Source organism: Haemorhous mexicanus, chromosome 11, assembly GCF_027477595.1.
Source record: "Haemorhous mexicanus isolate bHaeMex1 chromosome 11, bHaeMex1.pri, whole genome shotgun sequence".
In the NCBI taxonomy this organism is placed as follows: Eukaryota; Metazoa; Chordata; class Aves; order Passeriformes; family Fringillidae; genus Haemorhous; species Haemorhous mexicanus.
In genome coordinates this window covers 985,235-1,006,727 of record NC_082351.1, presented here as the reverse complement: position 1 = coordinate 1,006,727, position 21,493 = coordinate 985,235, and the positions used below count along the sequence as shown (strand labels likewise).

General features: G+C 44.0%; 2 protein-coding genes across 8 annotated transcripts in view; both read right to left on the bottom strand.

The window, feature by feature from the left end:
• Positions 1 to 296: 296 nt before the first annotated feature.
• On the bottom strand, positions 297 to 15,856 carry CARD19 (caspase recruitment domain family member 19). 6 transcript variants are annotated; one of them, XM_059856016.1, is made up of 6 exons: positions 15,712 to 15,856; positions 10,370 to 10,512; positions 8,592 to 8,745; positions 5,189 to 5,248; positions 3,561 to 3,632; positions 297 to 2,849 (listed from the first exon to the last, which is right to left on the bottom strand). In XM_059856016.1, exons 1-6 carry the CDS (start codon positions 15,725 to 15,727, stop codon positions 2,737 to 2,739), a joined length of 558 nt encoding a protein of 185 aa, XP_059711999.1. In that variant the 5' UTR covers positions 15,728 to 15,856; the 3' UTR covers positions 297 to 2,736. The 6 variants fall into 6 exon arrangements, with proteins under 6 accessions (XP_059711999.1, XP_059712005.1, XP_059712000.1 ...); XM_059856022.1 differs by lacking the exon at positions 15,712 to 15,856 and adding an exon at positions 13,268 to 13,388; XM_059856017.1 differs by lacking the exon at positions 15,712 to 15,856 and adding an exon at positions 12,788 to 12,971.
• A 907-nt stretch (positions 15,857 to 16,763) lies between these two features.
• Positions 16,764 to 21,493, bottom strand: part of SUSD3 (sushi domain containing 3) — a 30,837-nt gene continuing 26,107 nt past the window's right edge. For both annotated transcript variants that reach the window (XM_059856014.1, XM_059856015.1), the window contains one exon: positions 16,764 to 20,947. In XM_059856014.1, coding sequence (XP_059711997.1) covers positions 20,734 to 20,947 — 214 coding nt within the window. In that variant the 3' untranslated portion in view covers positions 16,764 to 20,733. The remainder of the gene's footprint in view (positions 20,948 to 21,493) is intronic.

Below are 21,493 nucleotides of genomic sequence, written 5' to 3'. Positions count from 1 at the left end.
CGGGCAGTGACCCTTGGAACTCCCAAAACGACACAAAATCAAGGATTAACCCAAAGACACTCAGTCTTTGAACTGATGAGCCCTGTTAAACTCCAGATCCCTAAACAAGCTAAGCAGAAAAACTGCAATTTTGAAATCAGGCGGAAATGTTAAAAATCCTGGTGCAAATACCCAGAAAAATTTAACCATGAGAGCCAAGAGCCCAGGAGGGGTCGGTCAGCAGCTGCAGGAGGGCAACAAGCAAGGGTGCTTCTGCAAGGAAGAGCAGTGCATTAACTACAAGAAAAACAGCAGCATTCTTCTCTCAGATTTTATTTCAATTTAATTGACAGCTTCACCCCATTAAAAAAAGAAATACATTAATTTCTAAAGGATGTACATTCAGAGAAATTAATACAGGACACAGGCCCTGTGAAGTGCAGCAAACTGATTCTTGCCAGCACAGCCAAGGCATGGCATAACATGGAGTAACATCTGTGCACACAGAATGGCAGAGAAAAGCATCCACAATGGCACATTTTGATCAAATATGTTTTCAATTTATTACAATATGAAAAAATAACAACAGTTGAAAGAAACAAAAGAAATAACTTTGTCTTGGCAAAGGCACTTTTAACTGCAAACTCCATCCAGCAGCTGTAAAGCAGCCCAGTGCATCCCAGAATGAATTATCACTTTATTCCCACTCCAGTTCATCAGGCACATCATCCTTCACCAAGTCCTTTAAAGAGCAGTCAGGCTTTAAACAGAAATGTGCGAATTCTTTGTAGGATCTATCACTTTGCTTCCCAGCTCTCTGCACACAGACGGTCCCATACTCAGCCTTAACCATTTCCATGGCTCAGCCAGTACCTGCTTAGCTCCTGGACAATTCCTGCCTACAGCATGGCAGCCACAGTGTCCACCAGGATGGCCTCCACCCTCGGCATGGAACCACCTACAACCCAGCCAGGACAACTTTCCTGCACAAAGTGTGAACCATGTTTATAAATTAATACCAGCACAGTTTCAGCAGCAAAGGCCAAGCTGTTCTTGACTTGCCAGGGAAACCAGAATTTTGCAGCTGAACAGCTTCATCCAAGACCCTGCTCGATTTATTCCCAAGTCTGTAACACTGTTTGCCTAAAAGGACCTGACTCCCATGCAGGTGCACATGTGCTTCCTTCAGGATCTGAAAATGGGATTATCACAGTCCATTTGTGTTGCATAGATGTGCTGGCAGAAAAGCAAGCTCCTGAAAGAAGAATATTCTAAGAATGTCTCCCAGCCCGTGCACATGCCAATTGTATAGGCAGCCTGACATTCACTGTTCATATTAATAATTGGCACTAAGGAAGGAACAAATTGTTTTCTATTCTTTGCTGTTAGGTCCTTTAACGCTAGGATGAACCCAGACTCACTTTTTCTTTCTCCTTCCAGCTCTAACCCTTGGCATAGCTCATTCTGGATCATTTTTTTCCCTGAGAGATATCCTCATCTCAAGCAACCTCAGGAAGGGAAGAAAATGCAGCCCTAGCCATAGTAAATTTTCCTGTACCATACTGGGAAAGAATTCTTCCCCCAGCCCTGGCACAGGTTGCCCAGAGAAGCTGTTGCTGCCCCATCCCTGGAAATGTCCCTTCAAAGCACTCTAGTAGTTTAATATCTTATATTGTGATGCCCAAACTGCCCCCAGCACTCGAGGTGAGGCTGCCTCAGTGCAGAGCAGAGAGGGACAATCCCCTCCCTGGCCCAACTGGCCATGCTGGGCCTGGTGCCCCTGAGAACAGGGATGTCCCCCCTGGCTGCCAGGACTCTGCTGACTCATATCCAACTTTCCATCCACTGGGATTTCCCTTTGCATGGTGCTGCTCTATAGCATCTCATTCCCCAGCCTGTCCATACATCCAGGGTTGCATCATCCCAAGTGCACAATCTGGCACTTTCCCTCGTAGAACTTCACTGGGTTGTGATTGTCCAGCCCTCCAATTTGTCCAGGTCTCTCTGCAGTCTCCCTTTACTTCACTGGGAAAGGGAAAGCTAAATGAATCTGGAACACTTTTTTGGTAGTCTGAAACGCTTCAGGTCAGACATTCCACTCCCTGGAACAGCCCATGGGCTGGGAAGCAGCCTGCAACAGCTCCAGGGCATTCAAACCAGGGCCAGCAGCTGCATCAGACCGGAAACAAGGCAGACTGGGATGAGGCACCAACAGGGAATCAGAAGACACAATGAATACAAGGCACACATCAAGGGAACTGGCCCCCATAAACTTTTCACAGGTGCCAGTACCCACCTGAGCTCAGGCAGTGACTATAATGGGTCTAGAAAAAACAGTTCTGAGATGGAGATCCATTTCTTAGTAAGGGCTTTGAGTGCATGTGTTTAAGTTCTTTTCTTAAATTAATTCTCACAAAAGGAAAGCCAGAGTTCTTCAAACAGTTGTGATCCTTCATTCCAGTATAGAAAACACATATGCAAACATGGCTTCAGACCCATGCTCACTTAAGAGATCATTTTAAAGCTTGTAATAAAAATATTTTTATACAAATAATAAATACTCCGAGCATTTACAAAAATAAACAGTCCATTCCCATAAAGAAGGACATTTATAGCTGAAATTCCAAATACATCTGGAGGCAAGGCAATTATTGATTAAGCTAGCTAATAAAATCTTTGGTATGAGTACAGGACATTTTTGTCCACTGTTGGCTTCCTTTGGTGTACTGTACAGATAAGCCAAGAGACAGCTTTTCCTTAATTTCTTGACACGTCTTCCAAATACAACATACAAATATTTCTAACATGTCTTCCTATGATAATAGGAGAAAAACCCAAGATTCTCCTGGCTCTTCCTATGACTTGCGTTTCTAAAATGGAATGATGAGAGGAAAAAGAGAAAGTGAACACAGTTAGATTTCATTTTAGCTAGGAAGCAGCATCTGCAAAAAAAAAAAAAAAACCTATTGAAAATAACTCTAGAGAAAAGCCCAATTCCTTCAATTTGCAGAGATCAACTGCCAAGAGAGGTGAACAAGGAATCTGTTCAGATTCATTGCTGCTAGTTGAGACAGGAAGAGGAGATTGATCAGTTAGGGAAGGGGGCAGCTTCACCCCTGAGCACAGCACTGGATGGTGTGGAGCCAGTGTGGACTGTTAGGTGGCAGTCAGAGCTAACAGCCAGAGCCAGCAGCATGGGGACAGCTGTAGCTGCTGGAACTCAGCAAATCCAGCCAGCATCCCCCAGCCCTGGCCAGGCTTCCACCAGCTCCCAAGGGGTGTGGGAGCCAGAAGGTTTTGGGTGTGTCCCATGACTGCTGGGAATCATGACCCATTGCTATAGCAACAGGAGTTCACATGACTACTGTATTTTAAAAGTGCCACTATTTGTGGCATCTACTGTAGGCAAAATATCCATTATTTATACCTCAGCATGTTTGCTGTGCAATTTGTATCCAGAGGTCATTAATGAATGATGACACCTGGATCTACCCTGTTAGGGAGCCCTGTCAGATGAGGAGCCCAGCTCGTTCCATCCCTGTTGAGGGAAGGCAGCCAGGAGAAGCCCCTGAGAAGCTCACCTGAGTTACAGCAGTACCAGAAAAGGGCCAGTCCTGCAGCCATGCTGAAACATGCCAGGAAAAACACTGGGCCTACAGAAAATGGCAAGAAAACACATTGAGACAGAGCAGGGCAGCAGATGTTTAGTTCAGTTCACAAACCACCAATTGTTATCAATATGCATAATTAAGCATGTTCAAATGAAGCTATCATATTCACAATTCTGTATGTTCTGTAGCTAATGTACTGTGAAGTACATTTATTGGAGTGCAATTAATTTTTACTACAGTTGCTTTGCCACCATCCCCTGTTCCCCTCTGCTCATCTACCAGCTACAGACTATGGTATTTAAGGAAAAGTTTCCAAACCAAATCTTCTGGAAGCTGCCTGCCTGGAATTACACACAGTTTAATGGTGATGGTCAGTACTGATGTTCAATAAAACCTTTCTAATTCATACTTATCCACTGACAAAACAGCATAAAGATTGACATCTGCTTCTTTATCAGATAATACTCTATTTGTAGTTACTATCTCACTAGAAACAGAGATACAATTAAACTACACATCTACTTGTAGATACAATTAAGCAACATCTATCAATTTAAGGACAAGTGTACTGCCTCAACAAATTCTTGGAGCTGACTGCGTGGACAAGGACATTAGAGAAACAGCAAAGGACCACGGACTTGGTTGCTCTTTGGCATGTAACCTTCCAAGGAGGGTGGCTAGTGGCCAAACAATCTCTAGTCTGAGGCCAGGTCAGAAAAAAAAAAGTAGTAAGTAGAAAAAAAATAAAATACTACATTTTCTCATTTCCAAGCACTTTCTCTGTTCATCCTGTACTGTTATGCTGCAGACAGCAACAGCAATGTGTAAACTCTGAACAGCAATTTGGTTCAATATTCACAGAAGCACCACCACCACAGACAAAAATATACATTGAGTTAAACTGTGTTTCTGCTACTTATTTCAGTTTTCTCTCAGGAAACTGCAAAAAGGCATAATTCACAGAAGGTGTTTTGAATCTCTCATTATTGTATATAAGTCTCTAAATAAAATACTGAACTTAAATGATACAATAGTTCATTATAAATGGTGAGAACTCTTCATCTTTATTTGAGATCTTCCTTTTCAAAATATCCTACCATGAAAAAAATATTTGTCCCTGTAATCTGGCATTGAACAGACGAAGGTGAAACTAATATGATTTCCTAAGGAAAATAGATTTACACTTTTCCTTCCTTTCTGTCATTGCTTTCAAATGACTTGTAGTTAAATTGAGAACTTAAAAAAATTGAAAAAAATTGAAAGCCAGATCAAAAAGTTATTGATGGCTTTATGCAAAATGAATAGACCTTACTGTTCAGGCATTGAAGAAATCACAGGAAATGAAGAGCTTAGCTGCAACAGTGTAAGTAATACCATTGTAAATACTGATTAAACTCTACAGTCTCTTCAATTTCCTGGCACTGGTTTCCTCGACAGTAACTCAGTACATTTTCCTCCATTAATTCTACTTCACTTGTGACAGTAAAGACATCATAAGCCAAAGTAGTTGCTATATGCAGTGCAAATTACATGATATAATAAATTGCATCATAATCTGCAAAGCCATTCCATCCAGTGACACTGTATGATTTATTTACCCCTGTCATTTAGCATATATTGCTCCTTGTCAGTGTCTATCTCTGTGGGATCTGGGGTTTCTAGAAATAAAAGCAACACATGAAAAGTTAGTACTCAGCTCAAGCAAACAAACAAACATAATCAGCACATGCAAAATGGTGCAAAACACCACATTTCAGAAAAATATCCAATATTGACATAAAGTATTAACCCCTCCAATGGTAAACCATTGCTAAAGTTGGACTGACCAAAAGACAAAGGCATAGAGTCATCTGAATGCAACTACAAATAGCTGCAGCCCCACCTCTGATCAGCTTAAGCACTGACCACATAAATAACATTACACTTTTTTCCTAAGTTAGGAAAGCAGGAGATAATCCTTCACAATACCAGCAGTTTTCATTGTAATACATAGAAACTCTTTGTTAACAGATGCACTAATCTCAAAACATCTCTATAATTTAATGTATCACCATTCTTTGTTCTTGAGCAAATTTCTGGGCAGTGATGTATTTAGCAGGTAAAGCACATAGAAAAAACTTCTTGGTGTAGATTATTTACTAAATGCAGGTCTCAGCTGAAGGCATGCCCAGCTTCTTTAAAACTCTGTAGGTTCTCCATGCTAACATCTGGCACAAGTAATTTCAGCCTCTATCTTTCTGCAAATTCTAGTAGAAAGGGAGGCTGGCCATAGGACAAGGTGTTCAGTAGTTTCCAGTCTGGGCAGAAAGACCCTTTCAGAGCTGCCTTTGCCACACAGATGTGGAGATCATGCTGTCTGCAGAAGGGAGATGCACAGCTGCCACCAGACATGGCAGAGGAGTGACCTTCCATAAAATATCACTCATCTGCAACACTGTGTTAGCCAGACCTTTTTTAGTCATGCAAACACAGAATCATAAAGGTTGGAAAAGACCTCTATGATCACCAAGTCCAACTGTCAAAGGGCTAGGAAGGTTAAAAAAGGAAAGTAAAAAGACTAAGAGTTCTGAATCTGGCTGTCAATAGGGAAGAATTTAAGACTGATTGTTTTAACTCCTCTCCTTCTTTCACATGACACCAGGACGTAGGAGAGGTGCCTCGAAAACTGCCCAGTCCACCCAGGCAGCGACAGGGGAACATCCATCTCTCCTGCTAAGGATATCCCTCTCTGTGGGGGCACAGGGCATGGCCCTGGAGCAGGACAGAAGCATCTGGTGCCCTTTGCTGTGAAGCCTGAGAGTCACCGGAGCAGCAAGGATTGCTGCAAAGCTTCCATGAGCTCGGTGTGCCCCTAGCAGCTTCACCCAGCCTGCTCCTTTGAGGAGCTGATGTCCTTCCTAGAAATTCCAGCTAGGAAATCCTCACATTGCACAGAAGAGCACAGACAAATCTCTGCCCCTTCTATCGCTGCGTGGGGCTGATCCAAGCCTTCATCCTTTAAGTCTATGTCAGCATGGAGAGAAATAAAAACATTTTCTGAGTCCCTTGGAAATTCACATTTGCTTCAACAGCTCTGAGGCTGCCCATACCGTGCGCCTTACCTCCCCTCTAGTGGGAATGTTCAGACATTACCAGACACTTCATTGGCAATTCACGCTTCAGGCAAAGAAATTTTGTTCTAACATGAATTTTAAAGCTGTCTTAAAAATGAAAATTAAACATTTGAAAGGATTTCCTCTGCTGAAAAAAATTTGTCGTCTGTATAGCTGCATGTAATCTATTACAGAACTACAGAGTTCATCCATGAACCATCCATGGTTCATCCATGTCCTCAATGATAATTTCTCCAGCTGTTTGTAATGCTGCTTGTTTCAGCTCAGCCTGCATTTAGAAAAGCCCCATGTTAGTGATTCTCCCTGTACTTCATATTTACAAATTCTAGTGGCAGTTCTGTAAATGCTTTGTGCTAAACTTAACAACTACTGCTAAGAGCATTATAGAATGATAGCATGGTTTGTGTTGGAAGGGACCCTGAAAACCACCCAGTTCCAACCTCCTGCCATGGGCAGGGACACCCTCCACTGACCAGAGTGCTCAGGACCCCACAGATTTTGGCCTTGAGCACCCCTTGAGAACTTCCAAGAAGTAAAATTTGAGTAACAAATTGTGCATGTTGGAGGCCTGAAGGATAATGCCTTTAATATTGAAAATGTCCAAGTTCACTTAAATGAAAAGTTACTCCTCATACTGACAAAAGGAGCTTTTCCTGAAGCATAAAGATGTTTGCAGTTTTAGCTTAAAAAGCTGCACAGATGTTTCTTGACAATTCAATCCAGAATGCAGACATTTGTTTTAATTACAGAACTCTATGAAACAGCAAGCATATTAACACAATCATCTCAATATTTCTTTCTTAGGTCAACAGAAAGACACTACCAAACCTCAGCACACAGTAATGTTTTAACTCCATTCTTTAAATTATCCTTATCCTTCTGAGGATGGTAATATAAAAGAGCGTACCCAGATAACAGAGAATTTAATGACTTTTCATGGTTACTGAAGTCAGCAGTTTGCAGCAGCAGCAAAACTGTTTTTGGGTGCCACAAGGAGCTCTATGTTTAACGTGAAGCATTTCTAGCACAGGTATTTGCTATGCAGAGCCTACTCATGGCTACCTGAGGAGAGCTCGGGAGTCACCACATAAATAATGTGCAAGGATTAGCACGTTTCTGCTCTAGCTAAAAGTGAAAACATCCCACAGACCCTATCCAAGTCTCCTTGTAAAGATATATTTTCAAAAATGGCTTGTAGAACGTGTTATTGAACATTAAAAAAGCTTCAACTCTTAAACATGAAAACAGTCTTGAAATTTTTCTTCTTAGTGACTACATCAAGACTTCTCAAACCGCTCTTAATTCATAAAGGCTGTCTGCTAACTGCTAGTCAGCCTGGCAGAAAAACTTGTTTCTTGACCTATACCAAAGTAAAAATGACAGATCCAAGACAATTTGCTTGAAGAGCCTCTTCTCCAAAGTGCACAACTTCTGCAAGGTGAACATCAGATCAAAACATTGCCTTCAAGCTGCTGCGAGGCTCAGTCAGTTGGGATTGGGGCTCATCTGAGATTCTGAGGCAGAATGGGCCCAGACTTCCCCAGTTCAAAAAGGTTCAGGATGTGGGGTAACTCTGCAGCCTCCCCATGCAGGCAAGAAAATGGTCCTCCATCAGTTTGTGCTGGGTAGATACAAATTACTTCTTTCAAAATGAAAGTCAAAAGGAAGGAAATTACAATTTTACATTACAAAATCCCCTTATAGCTTTTGGAAAACTCAAGTCAGAAGGAATTAAGGTATACCCCAAAAATTATTTAAGTAACTTGTTTATTTGTATTATTTATAATCTCTTTAGGTTGTTTAAATGACCTACACTGCATCTGAAATTAGGTTTTGTAATACACTGGCGAGGAAATCCACAACTCAATCAACTTATAAGTCAACTTACTCAAGATTTTCCTGCTTGGCAGGTCATTAAACAGCTGTTCAGCATTGATCTGCAGAGCCCTGTAAAACTCCTGACAGTGTCTGTCTCCTTTCTTTTGGAGGTGTTTTAGCAGATCTGAGAGCCTGGTATGGAGTGATGCCTTTGGGTTCCTGAACTGCAAGAGAAAAGTGCTCATCAGAAAAGAGATTAAAACAGAAGAGAGAAAGACACTCTGCATTTGATGTCTTCCCTGCATCCAAGCTGATATGGTACTTGCTATTCTACAGTTTAATTCTGGCAGCTGTAGATAGAATATTTCAGCAAATCTTATAATTTGAAATAAAGTTTGATGATTTCAAGTTTGCCCTTAGCTGCCTAGTAAGGATCCCTGAAAAGGCACTTCACACTGCTTATCCTAGTCCCAGTACTGGAGTGTTCATCATCCCAAGATTTCATATTTCATGGTTTTTTATTGTTTCCAGCCAATTAACTGCTGTACACCAACTTTACAGGCACAAATTCCCATTACTCAGGTTGGCAAACAGTTGCAGTGGGAAATACATTTTCTCTGTAGTGCTAAATATGATGAGTATTAGGAGACCTTACAAAAAGAAGGAAAATGCATCCCTAGCTTTACACATCAAACCATTTTCAGTTTATTTAAAAAAAAAATCCAAAGCCATTCTCAGCAAAACACCATATTTCATAGCAGCACAGTGGAAAACATTTGTAGCATACTGAGTTAGGAACAATTGCTGCTTGAGAGGGACAAGAACGCCATAGATTTTACAAAATACTCCTTATTCTGACAAAATTCCCACCGGGTCCACCAGATACAGCTGAGATTATAAGCTTCCTAAACATCCAATAGAGTTGACACAAACTTGCCTGAATCTATTAAAAAGCAGTTCATTTCTGCCTAAGTGCAAAAGTCACAAATCATGTTTCAGATTCTTTATGGGTTTATTTTGAAGCTCTTGAGGGAAGTGGCAAGACTGGCTCAGTAAATGATCTAGCTCTGCTCTACACCACAAAACACTAATTGTCCCCATGAAGTTTGATTCTGGTAGAATTTGACCTATTTTTCCTGATGTTAAAATACTGATATACCAAAACTCTTTGCAGACATGAAGCCAGCAGAGTTAAGTACAAACTATTATAAGGAGGATTGTAGAAGCTCTTAGCCGACTTTAATTTTGTCTCCACACAAGATTAGAAGCTTTTTCTTACTAAAAAGAGCTACCCATTTTTGAAAGCTTCACACCACTGCAAGTTATTATTAACTCCATCCACTTCCCACAGCTCCACACTTACTAGTGGGACTAACACCCCCCCACTTCTCCACCAATACTTAAAATTATTAATCGGTTACCAAAACTGATTGAGCTAATGTAGATGATTTTGTGGACAGAGATGGATGCAGCACAGATCATCTGGTGTGCCACTCCACACCACCTCATGGGAGGAGACAGGCATGCCAGGCATGTGGTCACAAGATGGGTGCCCTCCTGCCCATGGACTGGCTGCACGATTGTGTGCCCCTGATCATGGCAGGGACTGTGGCATTAAACTGTTGCTGAAGAGAGCATTCTCTCCCATGGCCACTTGGCACAGGGGGCATGCAAGCCCTGTGACTGCTCCTCTTTCATGAGATGCCAGACACAACTGGCCAGCAAGCAGGAGGTGAGGCAGGCAGGCTGCATGTGGCACCAAGAGTTGTGTCAGGAAGAGGGCAGCTGGGGCAGTGACCCGCAGAAGCAACACAACAGTCAGAGACACAGCAAAACTCCTCAGATTACCTTTTCTGCTTCTTCATTGGTAAGAATTTGGGGATAGACTCTGTTGAGCTGAAGAACAATTTTATCAACCACTTGCTCATTCAGTCGGCTAGTGCTTGTAAGAAAATACATGTCATGCTGCAGCCGATGACAATACGACTGATCTAGAGATGAAATAACACAGAAGAAACCAAAGTAGTTAATTAATAAGCCATTTTTAAATTTCATACATTTCATTTTCTTACCAGTGATTAAATAGCTAAAATAAAATTATCACCACCACCTAATATTAGCAAGCTGAACTATCTGTTAGGGAAACATAATACTGCCATGTGCTTTCAAAGACTCATCCACTTGAAATTACACAAATCAGAACTTCTGGCTGGTCACTCCTACTGCCTCTCTCCTTCCAAAGGGAGAAGGCTATAAATCATTTAGAAGTCAAGCTCTGATGGATATTTAATCAAATACAGCCTTAAAGTTAATATATCACTGAAGATAAATACTCTATCACTTATGAAATCAGATTATGACATTTAAGGCACCTGCAAGATGCTTCTCCCATCCAATGGGATGTTCTCATTTCTGCTCTTGGAAACAATAAGGCTCATAAAAAAACTTATCATACATGACCATAAGGAGCCAGACTGTCTGCTGGAGCACCTGCAGAAAAAAATCAGGGAACCCTTTCTTAAGTTCTTCAAACAGGGAATTTGTAAGACACAATTCCCAACAGAGGAAGGGACATGCCAGACCCTGGCAGCAGCCAGAATGTTGGACAAACACATATTAAGCATTTCTGCTTTATATGCTTGTGCAGAGGTGTGTGGCCCCTGAAAGTTGTCACTAGCCACTGGCACAACACAAACTAGAACTTTCAAGTTACAGTGGTTGCTAAAAAACCCTTTGTAATTTTGTTTCTGCTATTTTTAGCATAAAAATCCTCATGTTGCTTTCTGTATGAGAAACATCAAACAGAATTTTGTTGGTCACAATCCCCTGCATACATTTCTTCATGATCTACTTTCACTGCCTTTCTGGATAAAGCCACAGGACCCTAAGGAATTGCACTGTCACTTCATATTTATCACAGTAAATTAATAAATACAGCTGCATTTCAAATTTGTAGGCTGAGATCAGTCCTTCCTTGCCCCGCTGGAACATGCAAGCACTCTCATCGATACCCGGGCCCTGGGAGCAGCCAACCACTTTTAGTCAGGCAGGTGCACACTCCCAGTTAATAACTCCACCAATATTTACATAAAGACTCTGGACACTGTCTCTGACACCACTGTATTTTTATTATGGTTTCATCTTTGGTTTGTTTTCCCCTTAAAAGCCTTCTTAAGTTTATCAAGCAAACAAACAGGATCATTAAGGTGATAAATTTAAACACAACAGACATGAAACCCAGTGCAGCTCTCTGGTGTTCTCTGGAAAACACAGAACTTGCAAACATCCATTCCAGAAACCTCAGTGGTGTCTGCTGTGCAGTGCAAACATGAGCTGCTACTTCCTGTAAAACTCTTGGGTGATCTTCATAAACATTATACAGGAAAGCTGGCAACCAAAACCTGGACGGTTTGGATCTGATGATCAAACCATTTGTACGTGACCATGACAACTCCTTTCAGAAGCATTTCAGGGAAGAGGAAAAACTCTCTCTCAACAAAATGTTAGCTTAACACTAATTTAGTTTTGCCTTTCAAGACCCCAAGAAAGGGATGACAAGGATTTAAGAACAAGTCTGGCTGCAGAGAAATGGTCTTGAGATGATCAGATGGCACTGGTTACCAAATGCACCCTCAAAGAGCAACTGGTCTGCTCCTCTGGGCTGAAAAGATGACAGACCTGAGAAACAAGATGCCACCCTCCTCTGCTACTCTCACCCACTGCCATGTGCTGGTGGCAAGTTACCAGAAGTCAAGGGACTCTGACAGCAAGTAAAGAGAATCACAGAATCATTTAGGTTGGAAAAGAACCTTAAGACTATTAAGTCCAACCATCAATCCAGTATCATCACCATGTTCAGCACTAAAACATGTCATGGAGTGCCACATCCATATGTTTTCTGAACATTTCCAGGGATGGTGACTACACCACTGCCCTGGGCAGCCTGTACCTGGTGTGGGCAATCTATACCAGGCCTGGGCAACCCTTTCAACAAACAAATTTTCCTTAATATCCAACCCAAATCTCCCCTAGTGCAACCTGAGGCTGTTACCTCTCATCTTGTCACTTGGTGCTTGGGAGGAGACTGACACCCACCTGGCTACACCCACACGCCAGGGAATTGTAGACTTCAACAACTGCAGTGAGCAAAATACTAAAAAGCATTTGATACTAGAGTGCGACATTAGGTTACACACAGTCCCAAGTCCTCCAAGCTCCATATGATGGCTGAAACAACCGGACCCCCGAGTCACCAGGACAACTAACCTGTGTGCTACCCAGGTGCAGAGGCACAATCCCAGCGAGCTGGATGGAGGCTAGGAGTAAACAGCAGATTTCGCTGCCACACAACACGCGGCCAGTGTGCCAGGGTGTGAAATGTGGCCCTGCCCGGCTACACCGGACACACCAGGCCGGGGTTCCGCACGCCCCGCTGCCTCGAGCCCCGCGCCCAGCCCAGCCTAGCCCCGCCCGCCGTCCCACGGCCCGCCCGTGCGAGGCCCAGCAGCGCCGCCCGAGCCGGGCCGGGCCAGGCCAGGCCATGCTCCGGGGCGGTCACCTCGACCCACGGCCGGGCCGCGGCCGCGCACCGAACGGCCGGGGCCACCGCGCTGGTGGGGCCACTGCGGGGAGCGGGGACAACGCGACATCGGCGCTGCGGCCCCGGAGGCTCCGGCCGGGCCTGGGAGCGCGGCGGCGCTCACCAAGCCGCCGAGGGTCCCCGGACCCTGCCCGTCCCGCACTCACCGGCCATGGCAGCCCCGGCCCCGCCCGGCCCGCGGGCTGCGGCCTTCGGACGGCAGCCTTCGGCCTTCCTGCCAGGCTGGGACGGGGCGGGGCGGCCGGCGCTGGGCACCGCCTCCCGGGCCCGGAGGCGGCGGGGGAAGCGCGGAGAGGGGGAGCGGAGCACAGGGCCGGGGCAGCCGCGGTCGGTACCAGGGCGGGCCCCCTGAGCCCCCCCGTAGCCCACACCAGCGTTCCCTTCGCCTTGACCTTCGAGGTAAACACTTCTTCAAATGTCTGTGCTCACCAGCCCGTCCCGTGTAGAAGCATAAATTTACACTTGCACAGCCACCAGTTTTTAAACAATTAATGCATAATTGGTAAAGCTGTGATTTCCTTTTCCAGAAGAAATTACGCTGTCCAAAATACCATGTCTACATCTTCACAACATCCATGTAGAATTTATATTTTCCTTGTTCTGCAGCACAACACGCATCTCAGTGCAGCTGGACAGGTAGTGACTCAAGCCCAAGGAGCAGGGACAGTTTCTCTCATAGAAAAAGTTTCAGTGAAGCATGTAATTAATTGTGATAGTTAACTTTGTGAGTGAAAAAGTACAAGCAAATCTGTGGATGTAAAACCTGCTATTTGCCCCAGATTTCATTAACAAGTAATTACCTAGGAAGGAATGGAAGAGAATATGCCTTACTAGGGATAAATGCTGCAGAGGATTGAATGCATTGCTGTGACAGTCATTGTGCATATCCTTAAGAAGATTGGTAGAGTATATACATCCTGAGTTTATTCTACTTGCCCTCTAGAATCCAGATCTTCCTAAGAGCATGAAAATACATTTTAAAATTATTATTATTACACATGGAGACCTTGATCATGCCTGCATTGGTGTGATTTTGGCAATGTACTTTAGTAAAGAAACAGAAACCTTGTGAAAAGTAACTTGGAATTTTGTAATTCCTTTTGTGATATGTTTTCAAGGCTATTTTTGGATGAGGCTGAGCTACCTGGCAGAGTAGACAGTTCCCCTACCCATGGCAGGGGTTTGGAACAAAATTTTCTTTAAGGTCCCTTCCAATCCAAACCATTCTTGCATTCTATGATTCACTTCCATATGTATAATAAACATTACAGCAAGAGGGGTTGCGGAATACTAAGAAGCAGTGGGAGAATGCCATGCTGAGGATTTGTTTTTATGAGCCCTTTATACCTCTGTGTATTCATTGCATTTTGTGCTCTGTTAAAAAGTTTCCCTGGAAACTTTTAGAAATTTTAAGTTTAAAAGCTTTTAGGACTTTTTAAACTACTAAATCTAAACGACTAAACAGAAAACCTGGTCATCTTAGTGTGATATGGACTGAAATCTCTAATATACATTTAAATGTTTTTCAGCACACAGTGATTCAAAGCACAGTGAGTGAAGTGGAAAAGAAAATCAGTCCCTCAGGAATGCTGTGATGTACAGTGCCACACTGCCTGGAGATATTTTTGTCCAGCAGGCTCAGATAAATGCACAAGAAGCAGAGGTTAAACATATCTCCTCCTCACGCCGGTGGCACGCAAGACCTCTGCAGCAGGATCGCTGTCAGGTTCGCTTTGCACAGGCAGATCCTTGCGGAGCCACACGTCCACAGCAGAGGCCGCCGCCGTGCCCATGCTCCTGGGGAGGGAAGGACCAGACTGGGGCCGGCCCCGAACGCCCTCCCACGGTGACAGTCACAGCCCGCGACAGTCACAGCGCAGAGCCGGACGGGGAAGCCGCATCGCGAACAGCGAGGCAATAAACTCGCCCCTCACCCCGCTCCGGAGCGAGCGGCGCGCCGCGAACCCCCGCTGCCTGACAGAGCCCAGTGCCCTTCCAAAACTCCGATTCATTTCAGAGTTCTGCCTCCGAATTTGGTGGCCATGCGAAGAGACCTGCACAACGTTTCATTTCCCAGCAGAATGATTTCCTGCTTAGCTAATCTCAAAAGCCAGTACTGTTTTCCCCCGCTAAAGAGACCGATTTGTTTATTTGAGTGAATTATTTGACTTACTAAATAACACCTTTGTCTTGGCAACATTATCATGTAGTATTTTGTTTTATCTGTTAACTGCTGGATCACAATACGCTTTGTTGTTTTCCCACCGCCAGAGGACTGAATCTCTTTAGCAACAAATTAAATCTAGATAGCGAAAGCAGTTCCTCTAATAGTATTTCTTTGTGCTTAAGAAAATACAATAAAGTATTTCTTAAAAGGTCAGATAGCGCACTAGGCTTCTTTCAGTAAGTTTCAGTCGATAATTTACAAAAACAAGATCTAAGAAGGGGAAAAAACCTTCCGCAGGGCAGTTGCGGGCTGGCCACTCCCGTCAGAGCCACTGCCCCTCTGTCTCTGAAATCCTGTTCCCACAGATTTGCCCCTTTCAGACCCTTGTTTTGCCCAAATTCCTCGTTACAAATGTGCACTTACAGCTTCTGTAGAGCATCGTCCATCGGTTTCAGGGTGGGTGTGTGCCGTGCCCGGCATACGTCCCACGCGGGGCGGCCGCAGTGCAATTCTCCTTGACGGGATAAGCGGAGGTCACTTGCAGAAGGGCAACTTGGAGAAGCGAAAGTAAACGGGGAGGGAGCGAGTCCAGTTGTGACAGCCGGCAGAGCTCTGCCGAAAGCGATGGGCGGCTGCTCCTCTGCGCCTGGGAGTCAGCAGCAATTTGCTGGTGATTTTAGGGGACGGGTAATTAGCTCTGAGAACCAAGATGTTTGTTTGCTCAGAGTTAAGAAGGCTTTTTATGTATATGCTAATAATTTCTAGACTTGCTTTGCATATAAAATGGGTTATTTTCCAATCTTATTTATATAGTCAGAGTATGATTATTGGTATGATTACTTTGTTGGCTAGAAGGAGATGAAGAAAAAAGTTCTCCAACTCCAAACACAAAAGCAGAAGCTGTGCTGCAAATTCCCAGCTCTTTATTCCTAACCAGTTAAGCCAGCCATGAAAGGGAACAGAACTGACTTGGATGAAACATCCCCCCGAGGGTGCTGGGCACTGCCCAGGCTCCCCAGGGAATGGGCACAGCCCCGAGGCTGCCAGAGCTCCAGGAACCTTTGGACAGCTCTGCCAGGGATGCCCAGGCTGGGATTGTTGGGGTGTCTGTGAAGGGCCAGGGGTTGGACTCCATGATCCCTCAGGGTCCATTTCAACTCAGGATATTCTATGATAGCCTGGAGCATCCACAGGTCTGGAAACCCCTGGTCAGTTTTAAGTTCCTGTATATTCACCTTGTACCTGGTGAATTACACACCCCTGGTTCTTCTGCTCTGTGGTACCCTGTCACTGGAAATTTTAACAGCATTAGTAAAGCAAGAAGATGATTCAGATAATGAAAAAATTGTATTTCTCTTATTCCTGGCACAAGAGAATAATGGGCATGTAGAATAAGTCCATGTATACTGATCACAAATAGTCCTGGTAAATATTGCACAGATTCTGGAGAATGAACAACCAGCTTCACAAACGTGTTCAATACTGCACTTGGCTCTTTATCTAAAGCACAAATCAAATTGTACCCATGAAAAGAATACTCAGCTAATTATTTTTAAAAAAAACAAACAATTGAATTCTTTGAAGATAGGAAGCAAATAAAGCTGTTAGAGCATCCTCCCCTTAAAACAGGTTTGTAAATAAACAGTTGACAGATATGGCAAACTGACATTCTGCAGAGCTATGGGAAGGGAACAAAGCCACTTCAGGTGTATGTCCTCACATGGAAGTCATCCCTGTGCCAGTTCTGGGCCTCACATGACCCCCACAGCCAGGAATGAATGAGAGGATGGTTTGCAGCCTGTGTGAAGTAACGCCCTGGTCATGGGTTAGTGTAGGTCCCTTAGAGTTCTTGGGTCATCCTTGATAGAGAGTTGCTGGGGTGCGACGGTCCGCTCAGATGGGTGGATGGCTTTATCTTTTGTAAAAGGGATTTTGGGGATTTTAGTTGTTGTATTCATAGTCTTGTTTATGTTTTTCTGTTTATTTAAATGTTTACAGAAATCCATAGGAGAGGCCTTTTTTTATAAAAAAGAAAGGGGAGTTGTGGAGGCCTGTGGGCCTGCTAGGGGACTTCCTGGAGCTATGCCCTGTAAGAATGTCCACTGGCCTTCAACCTCTCCCATGTACTGTGACATGCTGTCAGTCAACCACAGTGCCACGCTCCCTGTTGGCCCATTGGCTGTTCAACCGCCTGTTAACCATTTATGGTCAAGGTTCTGGCAGTTTCTTTGTACCTCGTTGGTCTGTACCCCTCTTTACCATTGTGTTTCCCTTTTGGTCACTGTAATCCTTTTCCTGCTCACATCTTCAGGTTGGTTGTTGCTGTTGGCTCTGCCCCTTTGTACCAGTATATAGTCCTGGACCCTCTACCTGTCCCTTTGTCCCTGGACCCTTTCAGAGTGTAGGTGAAATAAGCTACCACTGGAAATCTATACAAAGATGCTTCCTGCCTCTGCTGTCTCACATAAGCACCTGCTGCATGTGAGTGTAGTATTTGCTGTGTGCTTGGTGGAGCGTTCTCCTCGTGGGGACACTTCAGGAAGGTTTCAGCAACCAACCATCTGCCCGTGCTGCAACAGGTTAGAGGCCACTGCAGACTCCAGCTCATAGATACAGCATATGTCCTGTGGGAAAGACTTCTGAGAGCAGTGTGCAAGTCATCAGCTTTACAAAATGCACAAGGAAATGCAAGTGTTCTGTAGCAGAAATAGGAGCTTGAATCCAGCTGGAATCACTGGCCAGCAAACATTTAAGGGTTACAAGGTTTTAGATGTCTGTTTTAGAGTCTCAGCTGTTTTCATCTCCTTCCTGCACAGCACTTACTTCCCTTCTGACAATAAATTATGTTAGCACGAGCAATAAAGCTAACTCCAGGGGGTGCAGCCATCAGAAGTAAGCACAGTCCCAGAGGGAGCCAAGCCACAAATCTTTCACAAACAGTTGGGGTGTTGCTTCCTTATCTTGGTGTAACTTTGCTGCCTCTTGCGTTAGCTGCCCAAATAAATGATAGTCATTTAGCTCTGGCACAGGGACAGTGAATTTACCTGCCTTCTGGTGTGCTTCCCATGGCTGCCAGCATCACTGGCAGCTCAAGGGTGCATTTTTTGTCCCATCCAACATTACTCAGATTCTCCTCATGCAGAACAGGAGCCAGGCTGTCTGCTCATACGAAGTGTTGACCCAAACATCCCAACAGGGAATTTATTTCACTTGCAGTTATATTATTGCATTTTAAAGCCACATAATAAAATTAAAACACCAGGGAACTAAATAATGGAATTCTGTGAGCATAATCATAGTGATGGGAAGAGGAAGGAAATTCAAAAAAGCTACAGAGAGGCAGGATCAAGGATATCTTGGCCACCCTTTACATGTGTACCTTAAGCATAATATTGCCAGTAGGACAGAACACCTCCCTCCCATGCCTACAACTCTTTTTAATCCTAGGCTGAGATGTATCTTCTTTGTGAAGGACTTGTTTAACCATTTGTTCTACACTTCAGGGGATCAGAGAAACCCTTCCATTCCAGTACTTTTGAGGTTCTCTTCTCTCCCCTTATTAAAGCTAAATTTGCCCTTTTCCATTTTCTAAGGGCCAGGCCCTCACCACCCTCACAGACAAGAATTTCTTTCCTGTATCTCATCTAACCTTCTGGCAGTGGGGAACCATTCCACCTTGTCCCCAGTCCTTGTCCAGCTCTCCTGGAGCCCCTTTAGACCCTGGAAGAGGCTCTGAGGTGTCCCTGGAGCCTTCTTTTCTTCAGGTGAGCACCCTCAGCTCTCCCAGCCTGGCTCCAGAGCAGAGGGGCTCCAGCCCTTGGAGCAGCTCCAGGGCCTCCTCTGGACTCTCTCCAACAGCTCCATGTCCTTCCTGTTCTGGAGCCCCAGAGCTGGACACAGAGCTTTTGATAAGATCCTACCAGAACAGAGCAGAAGAACAGAACCATCTCCCTTGACCTGCTGCTCACACTGCTGGGTAGAGAAGCTGTCTGGGTCTGACAGGCAACTGAAAACTGCAGGCAGAATAGTTCACAGCACAACTATATAGTGATAAACACTAGCTAGTACTAATTGGATGAATTAAGAACTTAATGGGGTGGAATGATGGGAAGTACATCCATTCTCCTTTTTGCAGTGCATAGTGATAAGTGTGTTGCAGGATGCACCTTGGTATAACACACAGTAGAAATGAGCTTATTAGAAACAAGAAAAAAAGCTCTTTTTCTGCAACTTCCATCTTATTGAATTTCAAGCACGCGTTTTTTATCTCTGGAGAGTATGGCTAGGATAGAAGAGGGCATTTGCCAGCAAGCTACAGTAATTTGAATTCCAAAACTGAAGCTTCAGAACTGCAGGTTGTGAGACGATACCTGATTCATACCACAGGAATATATCATAAAACAATTACTGCAGCCTGCTATAAGGTCATGTTTCTACCCATGAGAGAGATGTGATGATACCCATTAAACAGACAGCTGATGACAGTATTAAGTAAGTCTTCAACCGGAACAAAAATAACTATAAGTAGTATATACTTCTATTTGCATGTAAGAGGAGAAAAAGCACAGTATGTGTTACTTAACTATTCAAAAAGGACAAAACAAGAAAAAACCCCACCTTGTTTCCTCACATGATGTACATATTAACAACAGGAAATGAAGGCAGGCTTTCAAAAGCTACCTCAGCCCTTTATTTAGAGAGGTCTCATATGGATGATGCTGCAGTGATCCTGAGCTGGCTGCTCCAGGAAGGCTGCACTGCTGTCCCCACCTGCACACCAACTGCTCTGCCACTGGGACTCCAGTAGAAGCTACAGGAGGTCACTGGTGGGGGCCCCAAGGAGTGTCACAGCATGACACCACATCCCTCCATGTTCCATCTCCTGTCCCACAGGCTGGCAGACCTGCAGCCAGCAGATGGGCCTCTGCTGCACCCAGTCTTACATGGTCTCTAAACACAGAGCAGATGAATTAAAGACCTTTCTGATACAAAACAATGGGGCATTTAATTAAAACCAATTTTTTTTGCAGTTCTATCATGCTACTTTGTAAAAATATGGGGGACTTTTCTTTCTGAAATTCTTACAAAACCCACTGATTCAGAGAAGATTGGAATCTGAGGGGTGTGTAGTTATTATCAGCAACTTCATATGAGGCAAATATGCAAACTGGGTACCACCTCTCTAGCTGTGCAGAAGGGCATTATGCTTTTGCTACGGTCACACTGCACAGCACACCGCAGGGAACAGCTCTGGACTGACAGCCCCAATATTCATGTCTTTATTTGTATCCGCCCTTGAGGAAGCATTTCTCTTAAATAACCATCTTGGAATATAGAAAACTTACAGTTCATATGAATAATGAACTTTCTGTGTTGTCTTTAAGGCACATATTTCTATCAACATTTCATTTTGGTCCAGAGAAGCATTTGCATTTCAGACACCAGCTATCCAGGTATCTGGCAGGTTGGTTTGTTGTAACTATCCTTATGACTGTAGACTTCAACAACGTGTATGAAGTTCACTGTCTGCAGTGCAGCGTTTTGTCTCAGTACCGTGTGTGCCCCAGGTGCACCACTGTTCTTGGCTACCTTCAGCAGGTGACTGCTGTCTTTGCAACACCCAGGAATGACGACATCCGGAGTCCACTCTTCCTGGGACCTGTAAGCACAAAGGGAAAAGCTATTTCTGTTTCATTAATTCTGGTGAAGGTACAGAATTTGTGCATTTTATTGGCACATCAGGTGTTTCACAAATGACTTGTGCTGTAACATGAAGAATCCCAGCATCAAAACCAGTTGTCAGCAGTGGGGTAAATAATTGTGTCTCCGTAAAACCTCAACAAGACCTCAAGTACCTTTTTGCTGGGTACCAACTGAGCACTGAGCACCCCTGTGACCTGCCATCAGGGGTGGCAGAAAGCTACATGGGGTAATGCTGCACACCTCGCTGCCAAAAGAAAATCTTCTGAGATACTTGCTGTGGTGCACTTATTTATTTTTTTATAGTATAAGGAACTCGGTTCCATCTTCTTGAGACGGTTGTCAAAGGTCAAAATAAAAATCAAATCAAAGCAGCACACAGAGAGAGAAGGACTGGAATAAAGTTTTGCCTGGGCCAGCAAAACAGCCTTTGAAAAAAAAAAGTCGTTGCAAATTGTTCTGCCAGGATTATAGCTCAAGTCTTTGTCAGGTCTGCTGTCCTAGG

Coding starts and splice junctions, on each gene's coding strand:
- CARD19 (XM_059856016.1), bottom strand. Junction 8,746..10,369: donor CCAATGAAGAAGCAGAAAAG/GTAATCTGAGGA, acceptor TTTCTCTTGCAG/TTCAGGAACCCAAAGGCATC. Junction 2,850..3,560: donor CTGGTACTGCTGTAACTCAG/GTGAGCTTCTCA, acceptor ATTCCATTTTAG/AAACGCAAGTCATAGGAAGA.